Consider the following 27,318-nt stretch of genomic DNA (forward strand, 5'->3'; position numbering starts at 1 on the left):
ATACAACTCTTATACAATCCATACATACACCAATTGTGTCAAGCACGTTTGTACATTCATTGCTCTCATCATTCTCAAAACATTTGCTCCCCACTTAAGCTCATCAGCTCATTAACACCTATCATTTGATCTCCCTTTTGACCCATTTTAAAGTTGTTCTAGATTCCATTTTCTTTCTTTTTGATTGAGGTTTTTCTGTTATTGTTAGGGTTTTTGTTGTTTTAGGGTGTTTTGGGGGGAGGGGTATGTTTTTTTGTATATAAAGTCCAAGATAGGTAAATGTCTAGTGGCAGGAACTGGATTAATGGTTTCTTGAGGGAACAGGGGGAGGTTGGGAGGAAATGGGGAGCTATGAACAAGGATTACCAGAAAGAAGCTAATGGGGGAAGAGAGGGGAAATGGATCACAATGATGTATGTAAAACCCCCTCCCAGGGGGACAGACAACACAAAAGTGGGTGAGACATCAGGCAGTATAAGACATGAAAAAAAGTAATTTATAAATTTCAAGGGTTCATGAGGGAGGGTGGGTTGGAGAGAGGGAAAAATGAGGAGCTGATAGCAAGGGCTCGAGTAAAAAATGTTTTGAGAATGATAGCAACAAATGTGCAAATGTGCTTGACACAATGAATGGATGGATTGTGACAACAGCTGTACAAGCCCCCAATAATTTTTTAACGCAAATGCTCTAAAATTGATTGTGATGATTGTACAATTCTTCTTGACATGATTAAACTACTGAATTGTATGGTCGTAGATTATGTGCCAACAAAACTGTCTAAAAAGAAAAAAAGTGATAGAAAAATAAATAGATAAGCAAACAAACATCTATTATTTCACAAACCTTGTGGGCCTACAATCTGGAAGCGGTTCAGCGGGGTTTCAGGTTAGGCTCTCTCACGAGGTGATCAGGCTGCCATCAGGGCTTCGGTCCCGAGGGCTTCAATGAAGCTGGGGGGTCCCTTCCAAGATGGCTCGGGAAGTGGCGCCGGCCATTGGTGACGCTCCTGCCCACACGAGCTTCTCCGCAGGGTTCCTGAGGGCCCTCATGCCACGGCAGTTGGCTTCCTCCAGAGCAAGAGATCCTCAGTCTCACGAGTCACCCACCTCCGTCCCAGTGCAGGCAGCCAGGCCCCAGGTCACACACTAGCTCCTTCCCTAAGTGTGTCTCTAAGTGTGATTGGTACAGGAAGTTGGAACAGCGCGGGATGGTGTGTGTCCACTATCAGATGGCCAAAGGTTTGCCTTGGTTTATAGTATAGAGGGCCTTAAAAAGTTCGTGGAAAAATGGAATGAAAAGATGATGTAATTTTCCCACAAACACTGTGAAGCTCCCACACACAGCACCTTTCTTGTGAAGGACATCTTCCTATGCACCAAATAAATAATGACACATTTTCAGACACACTAAGCCATCGTTACCCTAACAATAATCATGCTTTGACGTGCCTCGAAAAGTAGTGTTTTGTTACTACAAACTATTGTATGAGCATTGAGTTTTTAATATAACAGGTTTTACAGGGTCTGGTTTGTCACTACAAGTATGTATGTAAGCTGTTCATAACCTGAGGCTGCCCGCACATCTATCCTACTAGACAGTCTGCTCATTTTTAAAATTTTGCTTTATTAATTTTAAAATAATTTTTATTTTACCCAACATTTTACCAAAAATGTTATTTTAAAAAATATTTTTATTGTATTGCTCGTTTATTTTGCTCTTTTTCTTCCTAATTTTCAGTTCTTTTTATATTCAATCCCTTGTCAGTTTTAGCCACTACAAATATTTTTTTTCCTAATTGATACCCTTCTTTAAGTTCATCTACGGAATGCTTTGTCAAAAAGAAACCTTTCGTTTTCAAAGTACAGTCATTCAACAACCTGGTTCCACTCCAAAGACCCAGCTGCTATGTGAAAATGAAGGAGGGTCACATCCCATCAGCGCAGCCAAAGCACTGCCCAGCCAAGTCGATGGTCATCTTAGCCACCACAGCTAATGCTACTCTCACCTCTCACCTTGGCATTCATTGCCTGCAGACATCTTTAAGGTACAAACCGGTACTATGATGGATTTTCTTCACCAGTCGCTAAGCGAGGAGTACGCAGTCCCATGATGAAGTGTGCACTGAAGGTGGGATTAAGAAATCCATCTTCACCCAGAGCCCGTGACGCTGGTGGGTGTTGGACCACAAACCAGAGTCAGTTCAACCCCATCAGCCCTTCCTTGAGAGAAAAGAGACGGGGTTAGAGCCTCAGAACCCCTATACAAGGTTGACTCACTGGCAATGGACATGGATTTCTGATTTGTTGCATCCCCATTCATGGCACAAAGGCATGCTCCTCTTCCCCCTGGTAGTGTTACTATCTTACCTTTTGTGGGGTCTTAAATCCCTCTGGGATTTATTATGTTTTCTATAGTATGAGATATAGACCCAACATTATTTTAGTTCCAAAGTCAATTTTCTGAGCACCTATCTCCCACTAACCTGTGACGCCATCTTTCTCATGCACCAAATCTCTAAAATATCCGTGAGTCTGCCTACACTTAGGTCAGCACTCATTCTTGCTTTCTCAAAGAAGACTCGGTCACTGTGGAAATTTTTATTCACAAACTTCTGCATTTCTGGATGAAGGCAAACCCCCAGGATCCTCAGGGGTACTGTATTAGCTGGGTCTTCCCAGAAAAATACTCAGTTAAGAGAATGTCTTTAAAAAAATAAATGTATGTTTATTAATTAAAAAAAGAAAAATCCTTCCCAAGGATAAGCCCTGGGACACTGAGATCAATGCTTCCTCTGACCGCCAGTTAACAGCAGTGTTAGCACACCCAAGACATACAGGCGTCTCAGTCCACACGGCCAGTCCCTCAGTCTGCTGGGGTCAGTGTGGTCAAAGCTGTGCTGGTCTCTGACAACTGTAACTGCTGGGTATGTGGCTGACCAATGCTACTAGAGCAACCCAGAGTCACGGCCCCCAGTTTGGGGAACGTTACATGTCTTCAACACCCCACTTGTAGGCGAGTTCCTCCACTGCCTTCTTGCTGGCCAGTCTGGCAAAGCGCTTCTGCTCAAACCCATTGGACCTGCAATCAAGAGGCACACGAATCAGTTGGAACCCTGAACTGGCGGCGTTTAGTGAGAAAGAAAAGTTTACAAAACATTGCCAGGAGAAACAAGGCAGTCATGTGAAAATAGTTAATACACATGCAAAAGAACCACAGACAAAAATTCCGTGATTAGTCCTTGTACAAACCCCTTTCCCACAGTAACTTCAACACGATCTTTACCACTGTCTGAAGGGCTCAACGCAATCTCACCAACGGGCACCCCTCACCTACTCTCCATTCATAAAGTGAACACTCACTGACTTGGCAATCGTTCTTGGCACTGTGGGAGGCAGGCACTCTGAATACGGGGGTGCTCTTTGCACAGCCCGGAGGCCAGGACCAGATAGAGGGTGCCCGGCTACCACTACCAACTACTCGGAAAGGATCCCATTAGAAGGTCCTGGATAGAACGGGGCACAAATGTGTAACAAAACTTAGGATCACCCCACCACACCGGGAAAAACACTAAGGGCATGCAAGAGAACAGCAAGGGGAGCAGAGCACCGAAGTCCCCAGGGAATACCAGAAATAGACTTTGGGGCCGAGGTCTGGCACCCCATCAGACTCCACCGGAAAACACACCTAAAGGTCAACAAACAGACCTTGAACTATTTATACTTTTCTTTTTGTTGTTGTTGCTCTGTTTTCTTTTGTTACTTTGTTTTGTTCTGTCTTGTTTTTTGTGCATATTATTATCTCTGCAGGTCTATCTAGATAAGATAGGCAGGATAAACAATCTGGAGGAGACAACAATGGGACCAATGGTTGGGGGGGGGGCGGATGGAGAGGGGGAGGTGGGGGAAAGGAAGTGGGTGTTAACAAACCCAGAGACAAGGGAATAACAAGTAACCCAAAATCGATGGTGAGGAAGGTGTAGGAGGCCTGGTAGGGCTTGATCAAGGGCAATGTAACTGAGAGGAATTACTGAAACCCAATTGAAGGCTGAACATGATAGTGGGACAAGAGGAAAGTAAAAAGAAATAGAGGAAAGAACTAGAGGCAAAGTGCAATTATAGAAGTCTAAGTACAAGAATGTACATATATAAATATATTTACATGAGACAATGGGGAAATACATCTACGTACATATATGTATAGGTTTAGTATTAAGGTAGCAGATGGACATTGGATCTCTACCTCAAGTACTCTCAACGTAAAAACACTTTGTTCTATTAACGTGGCATTCCATGATGCTCACCTTCCCAACATGATCACTTAGACAAAGTGGGTGCACAAGCAAATGTGGTGAAGAAAGCTGATGGTGCCCGGCTATCAAAAGATAAGAGCGTCTGGGGTCTTAAATGCTTGAAGATAAACAAGTGGCCAGCTAGCTGAGAAGCAACAAAGCCCACATGCGAGAAGCACACCAACCTGTGTGATCACCAGGTATCAATAGGAACAGGTATCAGACATCAAAGAACAAAAAAATATATTTTGTGAATGAGGGGGAGTGTGGAGTGGAGACCCAAAGCCCATCTGTAGGCAACTGGACATCCCCTTACAGAAGGGTGGTGGGGAGGAGATGAGCCTGTCAGGGTGCAGTGTAACATCGATTAAACATATCTTTCCTCTAGTTCTTTAATGCTTCCTCCCCCCAACTATCATGATCTCAATTCTACCTTACAAATCAGGTTAGACCAGAGGATGTACACTGGGACAGATCAGAGCTGGAAACACAGGGACAGATAAACCCCTCAGGACCAATAATGAGTAGCTATACCAGTAGGGTAAGGAAAAGGTAGGGGGAGAAAGGGGGAACCAATCACAATGATCTACCTATAACCCCCTGGGGGACGGACAATAGAAAAGTGGGTGAAGGGAGACATCAGTCAGTGTTAGACATGAAAAAATAATAACTTATAAATTATCAAGGGTTTGTGAGGGAGGGAGAGAAGAGGGAGGGGAAAAAATGAGGAGCTGACACCAGGGGCTCAAGCAGAAAGAAAATGTTTTGAAAATGATGATGGCAACAAATGTACAATGGATGTATGCATGGACTGTGATAAGAGTTGTAGGAGCCCCTAATAAATGATTTAAGAAAAAAAGACTGCTTATTGGTTAGGAAGAACCTGGTGGAACTGTCAAGACGATGGCCCTTCGTCACCCTTCAGGTCTGGAACCAAGTAGGGTCCCCAGGCACACTGTGAGCCCACGAGGCATACTGAGCGACGGCTGAGCTGAAGGGAAATGCTTCAACCGACACTCTGCTCTGCAAACCTTCACGAGATTGACAATAAAAAGTGGGGGCGGAAGTGAATCGGACTCAGTGCCTGTCCTGATGGACTCGCACACTAGCAGAGGGCCCTAAGACAGCTACACAAAAACAGACTAGGTGGCAGAAGTCCATGTAGGGCACAGTGGACACAAAACAGGGGTCTTCCCCACCCTGGAGGGGCAGGTAAAAGGCGACGGAAAGAATAGCAAGGATCACTTGAACATGGCCCATAACCTACGTCTGCAGGGACGAGGCGTTCCCTAGAGAGCTGGAGCTGGGAGGACTGAGAAGGGAGGATTTCAGGACCACGCACAGCATGAGCACCAAGAGTAAAAGGCACAGGAATAAGTAGCCGCCATGCTTGGGGGACCCAAAGGCAAACAGAAGAACAACGAAGGGAACAGCATGAGACAAAACTGGAAGGGCAGGGAGAGGCCATCGGAATGAGCTTTCTACGGCCTGGGGAAAGGTTGGACGTCCTCCTGTAGGGTGGGTGAGAGCAGGAGCATGAGTGCCCTTCAAACAGAGGCTGGAAAGGGACTGCAATGGTGCAGCACCAGCCGATGAAGCAACAACAGAGAAGACGGGGGAAGTCCGACTAGATGAACGCCGCGGCCGCCACCAAGGTAAGAGTGCCCAAGAGTTCACAGTAGGGAAGAGGATGAGTGTCGTTTGGGACATGCTGTCTTTGAGGGGCCTCAGGAAGCAGCAGTCAAGAGATCAAACGATGTATCGCATTGGGTAACTGCTGCACAAGACCTCTTAAGTACCAAAAAGCAAGGATGTCATTAATTTTGAAGCGAAGTTAAGATGTTAACTTTGAAGACTAAGGTGAGCCTGACCCAACCCAGGGTACTTTCAGTGGTCTCATATGGATGTGAAAGTTGGACACAATAAAGACGGCTGAAAAAGAGAACTGACGCATTTCACTTATGTTGCTGGCTCAATGTGTCCTAGAAGCAGTACAGGCAGAATGCTCCTTCAAGGTCAGGATGGCGAGTCTTCCCCTCGTGTACTTTGGACATCTTGGCAGGAGAGACCGGTCCCTGCAGAAGGTCATCACGCTTGGTCAAGTAGCGGGACAGCAGAAAAAGAGGAAAACCTGCAACCCAGTGACTGCATCCATGGGCTCAAACTTAAGAACTCTGAGGCTGGCACGGGCCTGGGCAGTGTTCCCTTGTGGAGGACAGAGGGTCACAACAGCAACAGTCTACGTCAGCAGAGACCCACGCGGCCGCTGCACAGACCGCGGTGAGCTGGGAATCCTGTACATACGGGTGGGGCTTTGAGACATCACAAAATAAGACGCAGACCAAGAGAAAGCACACCTAAGGGTCACAGATGGAGTCTTAAGCAAGAGGACGAGGAGCTGACAAAGGGAGCTGACGAGCAAGGCACCAGGAGGGCAAGCTGCCCCGGGTGAACGTCGAGGAAGTAGTGAGTGGGTTTCACATTCTCTTCTATCTACTATGCATTCCCTAGAACATACACTCCTTCAGCCAGCCTATACCGACGGTCCCTGCGCTCACGTCTCATTCAACGCTAACCCCCTTTGTCACCAACCACTTTCCTTGCTGTCAAATCCAGCGAGTAGGTCCTGCCATTGTACGCCACAAACACTTTCCCCTTCCTCCATGGCAACAGCGCCGACGTTCCCCTTCCCTTCAGCCTAAGCTAGCGCCCACCTAGCATTCCTCCTCGCTCGCTGCGCCCATCATCCATGGTATTGCCATGATTCACCTCTAAAATGCAGAGCTGCTTCGAATCCTGCAGAGGCTCCCCTTAGGGTAAAGACCAAGTTCCTCTGAAGGGTTCCAAGGTCTTCCCCGCCTGCCTACACACTTCACACCGTGTGCTGGTCAAGAGCAGTGGCCTGCCGAACACTGCCCACAACACTAAGTTGTTCCCCATCTGCATGACTTTGTACAAAAGGACCAGCTGCCGTAGATCCTCTTCCTCCCTGTCTAAGCTCTCCGCCTCCACTCATGCATCACTTCCTCCAGGAAGTATCCCCTGATCACACTCACCTAAGGCTGATTTATTCTTCCAGGCGCACTGCTGCCAATGGCATGGTCACAAGTTCCAATCCAGCAGTAGCTGAGTTGACAAGAGATGAGGCCTCACAGGCTCAGAAACCCTCCGGAGCAATTCTCTCGGTCCACGCGGGTCAAACAGATGGCAATGAGTTTGGTTTCTCAGCCTGGCCTGGCTCCCAATCCCAATGCCACTGAGCTCACTCCGACTCGGAGCAACTCTATCCAAAACACCCCTCTAGCGTAAAAGTTCCCAAGTGTCACTGAGATCATGTTATTTTAGAGAGAAAGTGAATTCCCAGGCTCAAAGGACTGTCTCTTCTTAATCATTGACGCCCTGGAACCTAGGACAAAGCTGCTTAACATTGCAACATGCATGCTATTACTGAACTGACTGAGGTAACAGGTGTCTGTCTGTCTGTTCTAAGGCCTTCCACAAACTTTCTGAAGGCTCTTCCTATTATTAAACAACACCAGAGATGACTGGCCCACGCAGTCAACTAAAACATCCAAATGAGATGAACAGGAAGCCAAAGAAACTAAGGATGAAAGCAAATGGAATAATACAAAACAAAACACCCCATGGTCATCAGCGTGATGTGCCAAGGCAAATGTATTATTTATTGCCCTTGAGCGACATGCATGATGTGAACTAGAAAAGAGCAGATGAAAACCAGGGCCTCGGCAGGAGCAGGGTCACGCACACCCATGCTCATCACAGCACCGTTCAGCACGGCAAGAAGACGTTAGAGAGCAACCTAAACGGCCATGCGTGGAGGCACGGACAAGCACACCACGATAGACACACCGTGGAGCACCACTCGGTGTTAAATGACAGCAACCAATCATCTGTGAAGCACCTCCTCACATGATGAACCAGCCAATCACAGTGACGACCACTATTATAAAGTCAGGGAGGTCTCTGCACTGAGAAAGACTACCGAGGGTGGGAAGGAAGGGGGGGTGGGCAGTCCCTTAGAAGGTAGACAAGTGTTAGCTTGGATGAAGGTGAAGGCGAGATGCACCGAGAGAGAGGTTGGTGAAAAATGAAGGAGGCAGGCGAAGGCACCTAGAGGTGTGCAAGAGTTAAAGGCAACAGAAACAAGTACTATTCCATTCAGTCCTGTAACGGCGGCCGTCCACGAGTGCCTGCTTGGATAGACATGCAGGCCGCACAGTGTGACCATGAACATACATGGACACTTACCTTTGCTGCAAATACATCCAAGAATGTTGTGGAGCATTGGGGGGGAGGGGACAGCAAACTTAGGAAAACGTCTTAGACATAACCAAATACCTTGAGAGCACATAGTCACCGGGCCTGGGGAGATCAGTTAATACAACTCTTCTTAATCAGACTATGCACCAGCCACTAGGGCCAATGATGTAGGAACGGGAGGGTTCTACCAGCTTCTTCCGTCTGAAATTCACACATGCAATCACGACGCACTGATAATTACTAGTGAGTGGATTAGGAGAGTAGGAAACAAAGAGGAAGGAACAATAGTTGAAAAAGGTGGTCCTATGACAGAAATGGAACTGGCAAGACATTTGGACATGTTGTCAGGAGAGACCACTCCCTGAAAAAAGGACATCACTCTTGGTAAAAGCAGGGGGTCAGCGAAAAAGTCACAGACCCACAATGCGATGGGTTGACACAGTGGCTGCAACCAGGGGCTCACACATAACAACAATCGTGAGGACGGTGCAGGACTGGGCGGGGGCTTGTTCAGTTGTACACAGGGTCGCTCAGAGTCAGCGTGAACTCAACGCCTACCCACCACGACAAACTAAGATATCAGGATGGGACCGGGGAAATGAATAAACCAGGATGTCTTCATGCAAGAGTACTCCACACACAGGGTCGCTGTGGGACCAGGATGTCTTCATGCAAGAGTACTCCACACACAGGGTCGCTGTGGGACCAGGATGTCTTCATGCAAGAGTGCTCCACACACAGGGTCGCTGTGAGTCGGCGGCATCAACTGGGTGGCAGGCAGAGAGTCTTGCAAATGAAGGAATCGGCAGGGCAATGAGGAGCAAAGAGCTGTACAAAGTGACCCTAACCCTAGACAATGGTGCTTTCATTAGAAACGCAGGACAAGGACAAAGGAGCAGCACGTTACTTTCTACCCTAGTAGGTCATGTGTTCCTGTTGGTGAATCGCTCGACTCGACTTGACATCTATACTTGAAATGCGCACAATGGATGGTAGGTGGTGAGTGCAAGGCTTTTCAGAGTGGGAAAACGGGACGTTACAGATCACCGAGAAGGGAAGGTGGAGCTGGATTACAATCAGAGACATCAGCATGAACTCATTTTCCTACATACGTGCAGGTTAGCAGCTAAGGCATGGGAGCAGACAGGGGTACTCTGCGCGCAGAAGGTCTAAACTCACCACTCTGCAATAACAGCACTCTTACCAATCTCCAGTAAAAAAAAACAAAAAAGACCAAGGCTCCTTGGAGAAATGGATGAAACTACGCCTGGGGCAGGGAAGGTACAAGATGAGCCTGCTTGATCAAAAACTAAAAAAGTTCAAAAAATATATAAAAAGGTGGGTGTATTGCAAAGTAATGTCTAATAAGAACTTCCAATGGCCAAAGCTGGACCAATCTGAGCTAAAACCTAAATAACATCCCACTGTGTTACAGCCCCGTTTAAAAGAAATAATATGAACCGAGAGAGACAGGGTAGAGTGGCAAGGAGAAATGGTTGGTGTCAGAATAAGGTTAAGGACGGAGGGTGGAGGCATGCTTGACCTCTTCCTTGTGGCAATCAGCCTTGGACATCAAGGGAGGTCAGATGTGGCCCCACGCCCTTTCCTCGGGGGGGTGGGGGGTAATGCAGAAGGGTTCAGACGATTTGTGGACCTCAAAAATAGATATGATCAAACCGCATACTATTAACCTTGTGATTAGAGTGGAGGATGAGGTAGGATGGGTGATTCAAGAACCATTAAGACAGGTCAGGTCAGGTGAAAAAGAACATAAAATTACAGAAAAGGCTCGGCTTACCTGTCTACTCCATCCCAGCGATATCCAGGCCAGATATTGAATCTGTTGGGAGGCGGCGCTGGGCCACTGTAGCGAGGTCTCACTATGGAGCGAGAGGAGAAAGAAGCCAGTTACCTACACAGTGCAGCTGAGAGCCAGGCAGCACTGGGGAGAAACGCTACACTGAGCTCGCTCTTCAACTGGGCCCAACTCGCAAACACAAGGACGGGACACTCGCACGGCCAGGCCTTCTTTGCACACAGCAGTGTCATCACCGGGTTCATAGGAAAGCACCCCATTGGCTGAGGGCTCCCAGAGCCTCACCTTTCTTATTCTTGTTCTCCTTGGCCTTATTCTTTTTGATGAAGTTGGCCATGGGATCCCCATCTCTTTCTTGCTCTCTCAGCATCCGGTCCAGGTCTTCATCATCAATGTAGCGGGCCAGAGGTTTCTGCATCTCCTTCATTGCATCCTCCAGGTTTTGTTGCTGCTGGCGGCTCTGCGCAAGCCTGGGCAAAAAGGACCAAACGTGCGTGACCTCCTGGTCTATGTCTCCTCACTGCCACTACATTGGAAAATCTCCTCCTTCTAGCAGCTTAAGCCGAATTCCTAGACTAACAACCATCAGGGTGGAATGTATGCATTCTTGAGGGAGGCGATTCCGCACACAGCACTCCCTGCTCCTGAGATCAGCGCTGAAGGCACAACAATGAAGCAGCCAGCCAGGGAGCAGAGAGGCCCACGGGCAGCCACTGCCATCTTCCTTGCCCTTTCCCTGGTCTCTTACCCTTTCCCCCACTGGGCGTATAGCTCATCTCTTTCCGTGTCCTTCTCAGCTTTTCTTTTTTGCTCTAAGCGTTCCAGTTTCAAGTTCCTCTTCCGCCCAGACTTATCTCGAAAAACGGTTTCAGCAAACTGGAATTCAGCTGCAAAGGAAAAAGTACACTTAAGATAAATGCCGGTATCCACAGCAGAACTACTTAGCAGTCAATGAATGCAACCACTTGGGAGTCTGATCCTGACTAATAAAATCACCAGCCAGGCCGCAAGTAGGCCCTAGGAACTTATGGGTACATATTGGCAGTGTTCCTGAGAATTGTTAATTATCAAGAAGCAGATAGGAACTGGAAACACAGGGAATCCAGGAAGAGAGTGGCGATACCGGGAGGGTGGAGTAGAAAGGGGGAACCGATTACAAGGATCTACATATAACCTCCTCCCTGAGGGACTGACAACAGAAAAGTGGGTGAAGGTAGATGCTGAACAGTGTAAGATATGACAATAATAATCATTTATAAATTATCAAGGGTTCATGAGGGAGGGTGGAGTGGGTAGGGAGGGAGTAAAATGAAGAGCTGAAGCCAAGGGCTTAAGTGGAGAGCAAATGTTTTGAGAATGAGGGTAACAAATGTACAAATGTGCTTTACACAATTGATACATGGGTGGATTGTGATAAGAGTTGTATGAGCCCCAATAAAATGATTTTTAAAAAGACAATTATCAAGAAGAAAGCCATTAAAGCATAAAGCCAGAGCTACCGTCTGACAGTGGTGACGCGTTCAGGAACATCAGTAAGTAAGCAAGCCACAGCTGCACGAGTCTTGACTGTGTTTACCTTCAAACCCCAGGGCTGTTTGCTCCTGCTTCTTGAGCTCCTGCTGCTCCCGCTGTATGTCAGTTAGCACCAAGCCAGTTTTGGCCCCAGACAACATGTGGGCAGCCTGGTCAATGAAAACGCAGCAGCCAACATTAATGAGGCAGTAAACATTGGGGAAATACACCATTGTGCTTTCGCCTGATGCTCAGCAATAACCAAACACACACTAGCTCCATAGTCTTCATGACTGGTCACCATTAGAAACCCCAACCACTCAAGGGCACTGCCCTGCAGTCGGTTCCGACTCCTACCGAATCAGTCGGAGATTTTATTCATCAGTCTCCCCCCTCCACCCCACTCCTCACCCAACGCACAGGAAAGAAAATAAAATGTAGAACTTTGTGGGAAACTACGTTTAGAAGGACTTGTGCTGGTGCTGTGGATGACATAGTAGGCTGCTCATCACAAGATCGGAAGCTCAAGGCCCCCAGTCAGAGAAAGGGACGTAAAGACTGCCATCTTAGAAACCCTGTAGAGCCCAGTGGCAGGGGTTTGAATTGGTTTTTTGGGTTTATCAAGTTTAAGAGAAGATAGACATTGAACTGTAATATGTACAAATTGTTGAAATGCCAAAGGTTTCATTGTGCATATTTTTCAGCACAATTTTTTCAGAACAGAGTCAACAGAAATGAAAGCAACAAGATGTTAAATAACAGGAGCGCTAAGTGCCAGTACGTTTGACTTCTCAGCGTGCACACGGCCCACGGGAGAAGTCACCAGCATGTCACCTGAGCAGAAACCTGTATCGAGCGTCACATATAAGCCAGGCCCTTGCAAAGCAAGAAACTCGGACACACCTAAGCTCTTTACACTGTGGCTATCTTTCAGGATAAAAACAATGAAATCAAATGAAAACTTTATACTCGTCTCCACTAGGTATCGAGACGGTAAAGCAACCCACAGATGGGCCGGATGGGCTGCGGACACGATGCGTCGTGCTGCTAACTGCCGGCGAGTCGGTTCTAACTCCCAGCGCCCCTATGCACAGCAGAACCAACGCTGCACGGCCGGTCCCAGTGTCCCTGTCAGCGCACTGTTCTACACAGGAAGTCTTCCGTGAACACAGCAGGGAGCAGGGAGACAGCCCTCGCTCTGGTCCCGGGGGCAGGGGAGCCCACGTTCTGGCCTGGCTGCCAGGCTCCTTCAGGCTACAAAGGAGACAGTAGCTGAGAAGTCTAACAACTCTGTCTGGAGCAGAGGTTCTCAACCGTCCTCGCGCCGCCATCCTTTCATACAGTTCCTCACGTGGTGGTCACCCCCAAACCACAACATGACTTTCACGGCTACTCTAGAACTGTCATTGTGCTACTGTTATGAATCGGGCGACCCCTGTGAAAGGGTCTTTCGATCCCCAAAGGAGTCATGACCCACAGGATGAGAACCGCTGGTCTAGAGAGACACAAGCACATCACAGGCTGTTTCTTAACCAGCTCCTTGAAGTAAGATTCCCACAGGAGTTACTTAGAGATAGTGGGACATAATGATCCAGGATCCGTGTGTGTTTCAGGCTTTATCAGAGATTCACACAAAATTTTAAAAATGCTGCCTTCCTCAAGACAGTGTGATGGTTTCAGTACCTCTCCTTAGGTTCTGGATATAGAGGCCTCCTGCCCAAACCAGCGGTTCCAAGAATCTCCTCATCATCACAAACCGGTCACGCTGCCGGCTTACTTAGGCCCAGGCACTTTGCTAAGATTTATGGGTTTTTGGCTAACAAGTTTCGTCCACGAACTCATTCCATCTCACACCAGCCTCATGAAGCAAGGGTCACACTAAATGAGAGGCCTTCAGTTAGTGTGAGAAAAAAAAAAAGACAACCTTTCAGAAGTCCCCTCGCTCTTTGGCAAATGAAGAAGCGAAAGCTAGAATCCCTAGGGGGTACATACGTCCCACAGCTGGTAAGTGGCAGGATTAGGGTATTAATTTAATTTTGATTTCGGATCAATCTGACATAAGCTCCTGACCCCGGCTTTGCCAACAACAGGCCTTGGGTTATTAAGAAGTTTATCTGGATCAATTAAGTTGGAGTCCTGGAACTCAGCGGACATACTGGAAGGACCCATGGCAGCTTGCTGGGCGGGTTCAGGAAGAAGGAATGGGCTCTTCAGGCCCTTGCCCCACCTTCTGCACTATGAGCCCCGCCACCTCCACCTCAGGCATTGACACGTCAGCGAATTCCCACCTTCTTCCCAGGAGGCTGGCTCCTCCGAGGTGGCGACAGGTCAGAATCAGAAGAGTGCGTCCTCCGTTTCCTTCTTGGTGGCGAGAGGTCAGAATCCGAGCTCTGGTGCGAAGGTCTCTTCCGTGGCGGTGACAGATCTGAGCCAGAATCGGGGTGTCCTGCACCGTGTTGGGGTTTGGGCCAGGAAGGAGAAAGATCTGAATCAGAGGTCTGCCTGCTATCACCTGAGTCTAATGTGTGACTGGGATGTGGTCTCCTGAGCAAAGAGTCGGCATGGCGTTTCCTATGGCTGCGGGGGGGTCCAGAAGCAGGGACGCCCCTTTCACCCCCTTGGAGTAGTCTACAAGCAACAACGTGGGAACTGGTAGTGCTCCAGATCCACTCAGCCCGGTGGAGAACTACCACGAAGCTAACACACGTACGCCCCAACTCTCAAAACCCCAGTGACTAGTAACCATCACAACATACTCACCTACATCACACCTGTCCCGCCTACACAACGGGCATGACCCACTCCGCTCTTGGGGAAGGAGAAATACCGAGAAGACATTCTGATGCCTTCCAATGAAAGGGTCACAAAGGTGCTGGAGTCCAATCATTACAGTTGTATCTCAAGGCAAATACGGAGGGAACCAACTTCTAGATAGACATCCCTCAGCACCTCCAAGAAGCCAACTGGCCACATGGATGAACACTGCTGAACAGAATGTAAACACTCTACCTAAACACCTGTTCCGAACTACTTGATAAACATGTGAAGTTCGATGAGAAAGAGAGAGAATATATGTGTGTGTGTGTGTGTGTGTGTGTGTGGTGTGCATAAAATGTTGATATTTAAAAACTCTGACTCCATGAATCAATTTCTAATTTCGTTTTCTAGGCAACCTCTCTAGGAGTAGTTTAATAGCAGGAAACGCATCTAGAAGCAGATAAGCTGATCCTTCTGCGTGAGCACGATGCGTCACGTACAAGGATGTGCATCACGGCCCTGTAAAGGTAGGGCAGTAACTGAACATCTGGAAGTAACGGAAGCACACAACAGAAGGGAAGGGGTCGCGTAAATGTAGCAAAGGCGCCCTGTGAGGAGGGGTCTGTGTGCCACAGGAAGGTAAGGGTGCAGCGACCGCACAGTCAGGATCAACTACGTACACTATGGGGACAGCGATGGCCTGAGAGGGTTTGTGACTTTTCTGCTTCCCCCCACTTGTCTGCACTCTAAAATCTGGACACGAGCACGGAGCACTCTTACATGGGTGGGATGAAGAAAGCAAAAGATGTATGAAAGCACTCCTCCCTCCCACTGTTTTTTAATGATGCTGTCGGCTTTATTCTCTAGCCTGACCTCTCACCTTTTCCTTAGTCTTTGGGAACATCTTCAAAGAAAGCCCCTTCCCACTTCTAGTCAGCATAAATGCCTTCGGAAGCAAAGAAATGGCTCAAGCCAAAGTTTCGGGAATGAGCCACACTCACCCTTAGAAGCGCGCTTATTTAGAAAATGGGATTTTGCCTGCTTTTTCCGTGGCGGGGAGAGGTCCGAGGCACGCCCACCTTTGTTGCTCTTCGGGGACGATGGGTGCGAAGGGCCCGACCCCTTGCGAGGTGGAGGTGTCTTCCTAGAGACTCTGTCTGGGGCTTGACTGTTTTTGGTTCTGGGTGGTGAATGAGGGGAATTGGAAGACAAACTGGGGGAGTCATGACGAGCCCTTGGCAGGGAAGATGCAGCTGAGGAACTGTGATGACCTCTCCGCAGAGGAGACAGAGCTGGTGAGTCATGACGGGCTTTCCAAGGACAGACAGCTGACGAATTCCGATGTGGCCTCCGGGGTGGGGAAGGATCCGGGGAGTCATGGCGGACCCTCCTGGGAGGAGAAGAATCTGGTGTGTCATGGCGGACCCTCCTTGGGGGAAACGAATCTGGGGAGTCATGGCAGATCCTCCTGGGAGGAGAAGAATCCGGTGTGTCGTGGCGGACCCTCCTGGGCGGGGATGAATCTGGAGAGTCATGGCGGACCCTCCTGGGAGGAGAAGAATCTGGTGTGTCGTGGCGGACCCTCCTGGGCGGGGATGAATCCGGTGTGTCATGGCGGACCCTCCTGGGGGGGAATGAATCTGGTGTGTCGTGGCGGACCCTCCTGGGGGGGAATGAATCTGGTGTGTCGTGGCGGACCCTCCTGGGCGGGGATGAATCCGGTGTGTCATGGCGGACCCTTCTGGGAGGAGAAGAATCTGGTGTGTCGTGGCGGACCCTCCTGGGAGGAGAAGAATCTGGTGTGTCGTGGCGGACCCTCCTGGGTGGGGATGACGCTGGAACACCCTGTGCTCCATGGAAATGCTTCTGTGAGGCTAGGTCTTCACTGTGGCCTGAATACAAACAGCAGAGAGTCAGGTTCCCACCAATGCTCTATCCGCCTCTGGGGCCCTCCCAAAGTTTTCATCTCCAGACTATACAAAAGGCCAAAAGGTCTGCCCAGGCCTTCCGCTTAGGAGCAGCAAACCAGTACTTAAAACAATACATTGTAAAATAATCCCTCAAAAATAAACCCTTTTATTGTCCTACCAAGTCTTAAGTTTAAAAAGCATTTAAAATATATCTTTCACATTAGCCCCTGTAGCGGGTAGGTATCTGTTTTGCAACCAGGAAAAAAAACAGTGTCTGAGGAGCTGAGTGGTTTCTCACGGCAAGTCTCACAGCTACTAAGGTGAAGGGGCTGCCCAGAATGCAAGTCTCCAAACTCCCAATCCACTGTTCTTTCTAAAATCTTACTTGTTCAGAAACTTCTGAATAGCTATCAGGCTTGTGGCTTATATACCCTCCTCTCATCAAAGCAAACTTAATAAACTTGGGCCACATCAGAGACGTGCTGTTAACTATGGAATCCAGGTCTCTGGGCTCCTTCTTCAAGGGGAAAAGGAGCCCTGGCGGCACTGCAGCTTAGACATCGAGCTGCTAGTCCCAAGGTCAGCGGTTCAAATCCTCACCAGGAGAAAGATGCAACCGTCTGCTCCCGGGGAAAGGCTCACTGTGAAGGGTGGCACTCAGGTAGAATCGGCTCCATGGGAGTGGGGTCAGAGCCCGAGTAACGAAGTATTTCTTATTGGTTTGGGTTTTTTCCTTGTCTCCTATGTCTAGCTAACTCATCAGTAGAACAGAACCCAGAGTTAGGTGGGAGTGTTTCTGAGGGTTGTGTCTCCTGGGTCACTGTCCACAGGACTCTGGGGCGCTGCAGCAACAGGGCTGGTTTTATCTCCAACACTGTGGAAAAGACCTGCACACCACGGGGCAGAGCCCAGAGCACCCCATGCCACCTGGACAGAGGAGAATGGCCTCCCAGAAGTATCCACATCGGGGCACTAAGGGATTCTTCATTCAGGTCCCACAGAAGGTACATCGACCTGCCCAGTTCTTTAAAAAGTCTCAAGTGGTGATTTACCAAAGAGGAATGAGCTCTAAGAATCAAAGATGTTAGCAATTTAACTGTTCAGCAAGTAGTAAAGGCACCTCTCTGAGCTAGGTAAAAGAAGTGCCAGGTAAGCAAGACTAGGTCTATGTCCTCAACTTAAAACCCAGTTAAAGAGGCAAACAGATGCCTTGTAGCCAGCGCTCAGTGATTTTAAAAAGTGTGTGTGTGTGTGTGTGTGTGTGTGTGTGTGTGTTGGGGGACGCTGTTAAATTAATAGAACGAGGCGGAGAATGGGCGATAGTGGTGGTGCATTGTAAAATCCAGTATTTATGAGGAAGATTTGTTAGTACACAAAGACAGAGAGTATTGATCCTTGTCTTCATGCTAGGACAGCGGTTCTCAACCTGTGGGTTGCGACCCCTTTGGCGGGGGGTGGTCAAACGACCCTTTCACAGGGGTCGGCCGATTCATCACAGTAGCAAAATTAAAGTGATGAAGTGGCAACAAGAGTACTGTTATGGTTGGGGGTCACATGGGGAACTGTATGAAAGGGCCGCGGTGTGAGGAAGGGTGAGAACCACTGCTCCAGGAGAAGCTCGTGATTCATCGCGACCCCAGGAGGAGAAGGCGCTGCCCGGGCAGGCCTGCCTCACGGTGCTCGTGTGTGCGCTCAGTGTCCACCCACCTCATTGAGGGCCTTCCTCTTTTAGCTAGGCCTCAAAAGAGAGGATAGAGGTTGCCAAAATCTACCAATCTGTTCATCTGAATTGTGCAAATTCCTTCCCAAGTCCTGCCTATATACCAAATGTTCTCCAATTCAGGGTCAGAGAGGGTCAAGCACTGAAAGGCCCCCAAACAAGTCCCCTCCCAGATTTAGGAATGCTGATACTGAAATGTAAGAGAAAGAAGAACCTAAGAACAATTAGTTCTTATGATGTGGTGCTACTCGATACTTGCCCACATGAAGAGATCACTGAAAATAAGGGTGCTTTAGCCAAGTGTCATGAAGAAATCAAATGGCTTCAGAAGGAATAGTGTCTGGCTCTTAAAAGCTTGTCTTAAAACAAGCAGCCATCCAAATGTGTGAGCTTAGTCCGTGTAGAAAAAGCACACAAGCCTGTGTGATCTAAGGACTGTAAACAATAACATTCAAGAGCGGAGGAGGGAACAGTATTAGAGCTAAGTCTGCAGAAAGCTATGGATGACAATGAAAGTCAAAATTCGTTTGCAGGGTGGGTCCCCACATGGACAGCGCTCCGCAGGCTCCCCTCGGACCACTGACCAGGGATGTGACTAGCTTGGCTATCAGACAGAGTGCACTGAAAGGTGGGTTAATGTAAATGACGTCAGGTTAACACTCGAGGCTTCTCATTTGTTCTCCCTGATAAATTTGCTCTAGTTTTTAATATTTTCTTTCAATGGAGGTTTTTGTTTTATTTTGTTGTTGATGTGTTTTTATTTGTGATTGCTGGGGTTTTTGTTGTTTGGTTTGGTTGTTTGTCCTGGTGGGGTGGGGAGGGATGTTTTCCTGTCTGTGAGATAGAGACGGCATCTGGATTCCTGGCTTTCAGGTGATGGCAGGGATACTGGGGTCAGTGGGGAGCTGGGGATGCTAAGCACAAGAAGGAAGAAAAGGTTCCAAAATTGACTGTGGTGGGGATTGCACCGCTCTTTGTAACACGACTAAACCACGGGATTGTCTGATGTATGAATTTTTTATCAATAAAACTGTCCAGAAGAGATAGAGAAAAGGACACCGGGTTATCCCGTCGCATTACCCCTAAACTCCACACTCAAATTCCCTGCCACGGAGTCAATTCTGACTCACAGCATTCCTGTAAGACAGAGCAGAACTGCCTCTGTGCACTTCCAAGGCTGTGCATCTTCACAGGAGCAGAAGTCTCATCTTTCTCTTGCAGAGCAGCTAACAGATTCAAACAGCTGACCTCACGGCTAGCAGCCCAACACATAGCCTACTATGGCACCAAGGTTTCCTTAAGGAAGTCTTAAATGATTTTACTCACAATATTTTTCAGGCACAATGATACTCTCATCAAACGATTTATGCCTTCTGCGGAAATCTATGTAAAAAAGTCCCCCCCATACCTGGGAAATTCAGGTTTCTCCTATTGGTGGGACTCACCTCCTAGAAGCTTCCATTTGGCACTGGTACGAAAGGCCTCCATCTGCTTGACCTCTTCTGGCCGCTCATCCACAAACTCAGCCACCTGGGTGGGGAGGAAACACAGCATCAAGCCGAGGAGCACTGGTGTCTCCAGAGGCTGAAGCTACAACCACTGCCCTTCCTGATGCACAAGGCGCACAGACCCAAAACAGCCATGAAGAAACATGCAGTGGTCCGCTGTGACTTGTGCTCCCACGAAGTACTGGTTGTCACGGGTTAGCTTACTAATGGGCCCTTTCATTACAGACCGTGTGAACTGACCTGATACGCAACCGCCACTTTTAAGCTAAAAATGCCATCGTCCTGATCTCCCCTTTTACATTCAGATCAGAAGTATGGCTGTCACGCCTGTCCCTTGGCCAGGCCTTTGGGTTTCTTTTAAAGCCTTGCTTGCTGTCGTCAGAACAATGAAGTCAGAACCAAGGAAGTCACTGAGCTGTTCACAGAACCTTTACTCAATAAAAACCAGTTAACACCATCCAAACAGCTCTGCAAAGTATCCCGATCAGTTCTCAGCTGATAAGTTCCTCCCTGAAGAGCCTCCCTAACTGGGAATTCATTTTACCCGTCAGTCAAATCTGTGGACATTTAAGAGGTAGCACATGAGCAAGAACCAATGGTGCTGAAGGAAGAAATTTTAAGCCGCATTGAAAGCATCAGCCCCAAACGAGGCTCCCGGAACTGGTGGACTACCCACTGAAATGCTGCAGCAGGCGGATGAAGCACTGGAAGCTCTCATTTGACAGGAAATCTGGAAGACAGCTACTTGGCCAACGGACTGGAAGAGAGCCACATCTGCACGCATCCCACAGAAAGGTGACCCAACAGAATTCTCAAATTATAGAACAATATCATTAATTATCACATGAAAGTAAAATTTTGCTTAAGATCATACAACAGTAGTTGCAGTAGTACACTGGCAGGAAGCTGCCAATTCAAGCCACGTTCAGAAGAGGGCGTGGAACAAGGGATAGCACTGCTGAAGTCAGATGGATCTTGACTGAAAGCAGATTACCAGAAGGATGTTTACTTGTTTTATTGACTATGCCAAAGCATTCGATTGTGGGGACCAGAACAAACTATGGCTAGCCTTGAGAAGAATGGGCATTCCACAACACTCATTGTGCTCGTGCAAAACTTGCACAATGGTGTGAACAGAACAAGAGAAAACCACGTGGTTTAAAATCAGGAAGGCATGTGTCAGGGTTGTATTTTCTCACTATACTTATTCAATCGGTATGCTGAGCAAATCATCAGAGAAGCTAGAGCATATGTAGAAAAATGTAGCCTTGGGATGGGAGGAAAGCTTATTAACCACCTGTGTTATACAGAAGACACGGACTTGCTTGCTGAACAAACCCCAGAACCATGGAGACTGGCTGAGTTAGATGTGGCCAACTCAGTGCATCAGTGAAGGCAGCGGGGAAGTGGAACGCTGAGGGAGTGAGCTGGAAACGGAAGGTGGGAGGAAGAGGCTAGTCTGGCTGCATGCTCATCTGCATCCCCATGGGTTGATGCTAACAGCGACTCTCTTCCCTCCCCACTTGGAAACTTAAGAGGTCAGGTGCTGCTCTCCAGGGCATTTTTTACAAATATGCACTGCTTTTGTAAGAAAAATGTAAGTGTTATAAATGCTAGATTACCTTTGAGTAATTTGTTCTGAATGAATGAAGCTGGCTCCTTGGGACCTCTATTTTCTTTCTCGTTATGTAAAACCATCTTTCAAGTTATCTATCGTAGACGTTGAACAGGGAGCAATGTTAAGTGCACTCATCTGGAATCCATCTTTACGATGTTTTAGTAAATATAACTTAATCAGCAGCTCCCGTTTACCCTGTTCCTCCTGTCTATCTGAACATCTTTTCTTCACACTTTTTATTGTGATTTGAGTGACAATTTACAAGGCAAATTGGTTTCCCATTCAGCAACGCACACATTAGTTTCCCAATGCGATGGTGGCCCCCATGATGTAATAGGTTTCTCCCCACTTCCTCACCATGTCGACGATCCTCTGTCCTCTCGCTTCCTGCTCAGTTGCATCCCTGGACCAATGCTGCCCTTTCCATCTTGAGCGACTGGCTGTTGTCAGGAGTGCTTACTACCTCCTGGTGTTACTGCTCACTGGGGAAGCCTAGCAGCCTGCTCCCAAGGCCAACGGGACAGGACTACCACACCCCATGGTCCATGGCCCGTGGGAGAAAACCGACGGCTCAGCCATGGGCGCTCATGAAGCCATGGCTGGCCTGTCTCTGACATAAACCAACCCTTGCCTCCTGTTTCCTGACGAAAGCTGCAGACAACGGCAGCCACCGCAAACTTACCAGTTACCTCGTGGTCCCCACCTCATGCTCCCCTCCCATCTGTGAGTAACTTGGCTGAGTGTACACCAAACCTGTCACGTGTTGCAGGCTGCATGCAGGAAAAGTATTTGAGCCTGCCCCTAATAAAGTCCTGGGCCCTGGAGCATCTACACTGCAGGGACCCCCACGCCCTAACTTTTGGCTACCCCTTTTGTATATGTTTTCTCCCTGCAGATCATACCTTCTCGAACTCACATGTAAGATAAGAGCAGGGGTCTACATTACCTTGCATTCACCGAGTTCATGTATATCCCCAGGATTATAAGCAATATAAATTACTTGTTCTGAGGGGGAACATGAGGCTCTCTGCTCTGTGAAGACCTGCCGTCTCAGGAACTCAAAGGGCAGTTCTCCTCCCTCCTATGGGGTCCCTGTGAGTTGGAATCAACTCGATGGCAGTGGGTTCCGCTATCTGCTCAGGTTTTTGTCCATCCTCATGGTTCTTAGTCACCTTCACGATTCCACGAAGACACTTACATGCTTCACGAACTCTCCCAACCGGGACCCAGTGTGCTGCCCTCTCTGCTCCAACAGCACTTGGTGCGACGTGAAAAAATAAAGCCAGCCTTCCGCACGCGTTAAAATGACCGCAAATTCAACCTCCCAAGTGAGATCCCTCACCCACTGCTGATGGGGGACTGCAAAACGGTGTAGCCATTGTGGGGAAGTCTGATAACTCCTCCAGCACTGGAACACAGAACCAGCGCACCAAGCCGCTTCCGAGGCTGTGTAAATGTGTGCAGGAGCGGCCGGCCTCTTCTTTCGCCCTGGGACAGGCGGGTATGTTTCAAACACTGACCGAAGTGCCACAAGAGTGGCAATCCCAATCCGCAGGACACACTCAGGAGAAAACAGGAACTCCGACAGAAACCTGGACACCTGTGTCCCCTGATGCACTCTCCACAAGCATCGACAGGTGGAAGCAACCACACCGTCCACCCAGAGATGAGTCCACAAGGCATGTGGACAAGACAGCCATGCAATACAATACTCCCCGGCCATAAAAGGAAATGAAGTCCTGATACACGTCACAGCATGCGAAAACCTTGAAAACACTAGGCTGAGTGACATAAGTCGGCCACAAAAGGACAAACACTGTGTGACCTCACGTATGTGAAACAAGCAAATATATGGAAACCAAAGATTATTAGTTTACCCAACGGGAAGAGAAGGCAAAAAGAGCGATGTTTGCTTAGGAGCATCGAGCTAGTTTTTGTGGTGAAATAAACAGCAAATAGGTGGTGACATGAATCGTGTGTGGTCAGTGTCACTATAGAAGTTACATAATTTCAACTTGATAAACAGGTACAGGAGTGGAGTCTAGCCTGTCAGTCAGTCTGAGATGCCTCCTTGTGAATGTGGCCTTCTCATGAGGATTCTGGGAACTTCTCCTCCCTGTTGAGACACTCAGGAGCTGGAGGAGCCACATGGAGATGCGTTCGCCACCACTGGATCCACAAGGCTTTCCACCCACTGGCCTGTGATCTCCCTGCATTCAGCATCATTGCACATGCAGTGTTAATCTGAAGAGGAATTTACGTACTAGCACTGGGCATATGGGCTAGTATCGGACTATGGACTCGAGCTGGACTGGGCTTGGGTGTTTTCTCAATATCCCATTGCTCTTTGATACAAAGTTCTTTCCCATACACATATGAGTGTCTCTCGATTTGGTTTTCTTGTCAACCGGACTAACAGTCACTGAATGGTGCAAGCAGAAGCTGTTGATTGGGTGGCTGGTTTTTTTCCTGTATATTTTCACAATTCAAAATAAAATCCATTTCCCTCTCAAGGGTCCAACTTCTGAGGCCCAGACGCTGCGTCCATTAAGTTCCACACGTCCAGCGCTTGGGGAAATAGGCGCCATGTCAAGAGCAGCTCAATCACTCAATGCTGCTGCTCCTGGCAGTTGCCACTGTGGGCTCCAACTCAGGGGAAGAAACAAGCAGCTCCCTATCACTGAGCCTGAACACGGCGTGCAGGCTGGGGTCCAGCAAACTGAGCCATCGCTCATTCGAATCATGGTCCTCTCACTGATGGTGAGAAAGTCCTGCCTTTCCCTAAGACTGGGCCCGAGACATCTCTGTAGAGCACATAAGACGGTGGACAGCTCCAGTTCTAACATCACAGGGCTTGCCAAAGAGCAGCAGCTCCAGCCACCAACATTAAGGGTGAGTTCATTAAATGCTTGGCCAGTGTGCCTGAGGATGATGCTATACATAGCAAAACAGGCCTGGGCAGGAAAAAAAGGGTCCCCACTCCTTTTCCCAAAGTGGGCGAGCGATATCGGCCCACGAGGGGCACTGGAATGATCCAGGGGGATTGGCAAAAACAGATACCTACACTTTATTCTGGATTATAGGCTACCGTATGAAAGTTTTTCACTGCAAGGCAAGCACTGAGTAATTTTTTTCTGAAAAGGCGGCAGGAGGCCAAACGAGTTTGGGAACCTTAGTGTGGGAACCTGTGGTACAGAAGCATATGTCAAAGAAGACTAATTTAAACAGCTCTGTGGGAAATGGCCTCCTTTCTGTGCCCTCAACGTTCTCCCACACAACTCTACCCTGCGCTGGGGCAGGTACTGAGAGCCTTGCAGAATTTCAAAATCCTGACCAGCCAGAGATACCTACAACAGGCAGGTCTCCATCATCTTCGTCTTCCTCCTTTTCTGGTTTAGGGGTGGAGATTGTGGCCCAGCTCACATCGTCATCCACGATCCGCATTCTAAATGAGAAACAGAAGAAGGAAAAGGCAAAACCATTCTTGGATAACAGCCTAAGAGCACTTATACCCTGGTTTTCAGGAATAAAGTTCAAAATCCTACAAAACTCCACATGATCCAGTCTTTGCCTAGCAGTCAACTTCCATTCACTCACTGCTGCCCCCTCAGTTCCCGCCTCACTCAAGTCTGAAATGAGGCAACTTTCTGACACCAGTTTTCACATACACAGTCTCTTCCCTCTCTCTCCTCCTCGTTCTTAACCAGGAAGCTCATCCATTCTTCAGGCACTGGCAGAACCTCCTCAGGCAAACCTCTGCCCTAAGAGACCAGACCAAGTACTTAATTCAGAAGATTCATCCCATTTATCACAAAGGAAACTCTTCTAGTCATTGTGTGAACAGTTGCTTAAAGACTTTATCCTCACTAAACTGTAACTCCCCTAGGAATAGGGGCTATGTCTTTCCTGTCCCAGGGGCTTCCTCAGGAAGTTCCTATAGGAACTGGCACAGGAAGTAGGCAGAGTTTGTTACCTCGATGAATTATGAATGACAACAAATTACAACTGCCATCACATGACTACCTGGGAAGTTAATGTGCCCTGTTGCTAAAACAAAGGTGGAAGTCAAAGTTGCCAGATTCTGTCCAGAAGTGTTGAGGAAGAAAGGCCTGGTGATCTACTTGTAAAAACACAACCACAGAAAAACCTACAGAGCACAGTTCTACTTGACACACCTGGGTCACCATGAATAGGAATCGACTATGTGGTAGTTATTTTTTGGAATCACAGCCACCATTGAATATAAGCAATGGTACGATGGGATAAGCTCCTGTGGGCTAACCACACATCAATGTGGTTTAAATCCGCCAGCCACGCAGAGGGAGAAAGATGAAGCTGGCTGCTCCCAAGATGTAGAGTCTTGGGAAGTATATCCCTAGATATGAGTTGTGATGAGTCGGAATCAAGTCGGTGGCAGTGGGATTTTAGTGTGCTTCCCATTTTCAAAATGAGGAAATGGAGACTCAGGGAGAGATTAAGCATCTTGTCCATTAAGCAGCACAGCACAGGGTGGCTCCAAAGCTAAATGACTTCCACTACATCACTCCTCCCATTCAAGCTGAACCCATTCAAGTTGAGAGGGGCTGAGAAGCAGGAGAAAAAGTGTAGGGGGGTAAATGGTTTCGTTCTGTGAACTCTTTTGCCATCCATGGGATGGAAAACTCCTCGTTTATAAAATGGTGATCATTACAATTAGAACTTCATGGTCGTGCTGGGAAGCTCACCAAAAACCAATGCCAAACACACGGTCACCCAGGGAATTCCGACTCACAGTGACCCTGAAAATTAGGAGGCTGTAACTTTATTGGGAAGAGACGGCCTCCAGCTTTCTCCCCAGGGCTTTGGTCCGCTCACCTTGCAGTCAGCGCTAAGTTCGTGTCTGGGTGAAGCACTAGAACATGCTGACACGTGATAAGGACCGTTGGCCAGGGGCTACTGCTTCGGGGTCCCATTAGCAGTAGTGACCTGGGGGCTCCAGGGCAGGGTCAGCGTCAGGGCCCACGGGTGGGGAACGGCCGCAGGCAGGCTCAAGGAGGCCTGGCGGCGTCGTGGGTCACCGGTTCGACACCACGAGCCGCTCCCTGGGAGAAAGACGAGGCTACATCTTGGAAACCCACAGGGGGCAGCTCCACTGTTGTAGACTCGCTGTGAGTCGGAGTGGGGGAGCTGGCAGCGAGCGGAGGGCTGACTCTGGCCCCTAAAACTCCAGGCACCCAGGCCCTGCGTTCGCTCCACCTTCCTCCTAGGACGTGACGTCCATCGCCCGCGGAGGTCGAGAGGCCCCAAAGGCGGGAAAGGAGCAGTCAAAGTGAAAGCCTGGCTTAGACCCTCGGAGACGGAGGGTAACGTGGATCCGGCGGCGGCCCGAGTCGGGCCCTGAGCTTGGGCAGGAGGGGACCGTGCTCCCGAAAGGAGAGGAGGAAGCGCCGGGAGCCTCGGGAGCGGGCGCGCCACAGGCACCGCGCCGCCGGCCCGACTCACCCCTTGCCGCCGGGCCCGCCGGGCTTCGGCCTCTTTTTGCGGCGTTTGCGACCGGACTCGGGGCCCCCGTCGGCCCCGGCATCGGCCCCGGACAAGTAGCGCTTCAGATACTCGGCCTTGGAGAGCGGCGGGGCTGCCGCCATCGCCGCGGCGTAGGCGGGGAGACGGCTCGGCGCGGGGGACAAAGTTACTCGGGAACGCGAACCGGCTGGTAGTGACGTAGGAGGGCGTCTTCTGTGCCGGAAGAGGCGGGGCCGTGACCGGAAGAGGCGGGGCCGGATCGGCTGCCCGGTGGGGCTGCGCTGGGGACGCACTGGCGGACAGAGACAGGTGACCCTTCGCTCTAGGGCCTGGTGGACTTCAGCTGCGAGAACGCTACCGCCTTGCTTCTCTGTCGGTCCATTCCTGCCCCGAACTGCGCAGCACG

General features: G+C 48.9%; 1 protein-coding gene across 2 annotated transcripts; it reads right to left on the reverse strand.

Moving 5' to 3' along the window:
- Positions 1-2,703: 2,703 nt before the first annotated feature.
- On the reverse strand, positions 2,704-27,110 carry BUD13 (BUD13 spliceosome associated protein). Of its 2 annotated transcripts, none has more exons than XM_075546630.1 (10): positions 26,892-27,110; positions 24,762-24,855; positions 19,730-19,814; positions 15,656-16,546; positions 14,186-14,343; positions 11,962-12,067; positions 11,134-11,272; positions 10,671-10,855; positions 10,368-10,449; positions 2,704-3,078 (listed from the first exon to the last, which is right to left on the reverse strand). In XM_075546630.1, exons 1-10 carry the CDS (start codon positions 27,032-27,034, stop codon positions 2,985-2,987), a joined length of 1,977 nt encoding a protein of 658 aa, XP_075402745.1. In that variant the 5' UTR covers positions 27,035-27,110; the 3' UTR covers positions 2,704-2,984. The 2 variants fall into 2 exon arrangements, with proteins under 2 accessions (XP_075402745.1, XP_075402746.1); XM_075546631.1 differs by lacking the exon at positions 26,892-27,110 and adding an exon at positions 26,265-26,672.
- Positions 27,111-27,318: the final 208 nt, after the last annotated feature.

The sequence above is a fragment of the Tenrec ecaudatus genome, chromosome 4 (genome assembly GCF_050624435.1).
Source record: "Tenrec ecaudatus isolate mTenEca1 chromosome 4, mTenEca1.hap1, whole genome shotgun sequence".
Taxonomy (NCBI): Eukaryota; Metazoa; Chordata; class Mammalia; order Afrosoricida; family Tenrecidae; genus Tenrec; species Tenrec ecaudatus.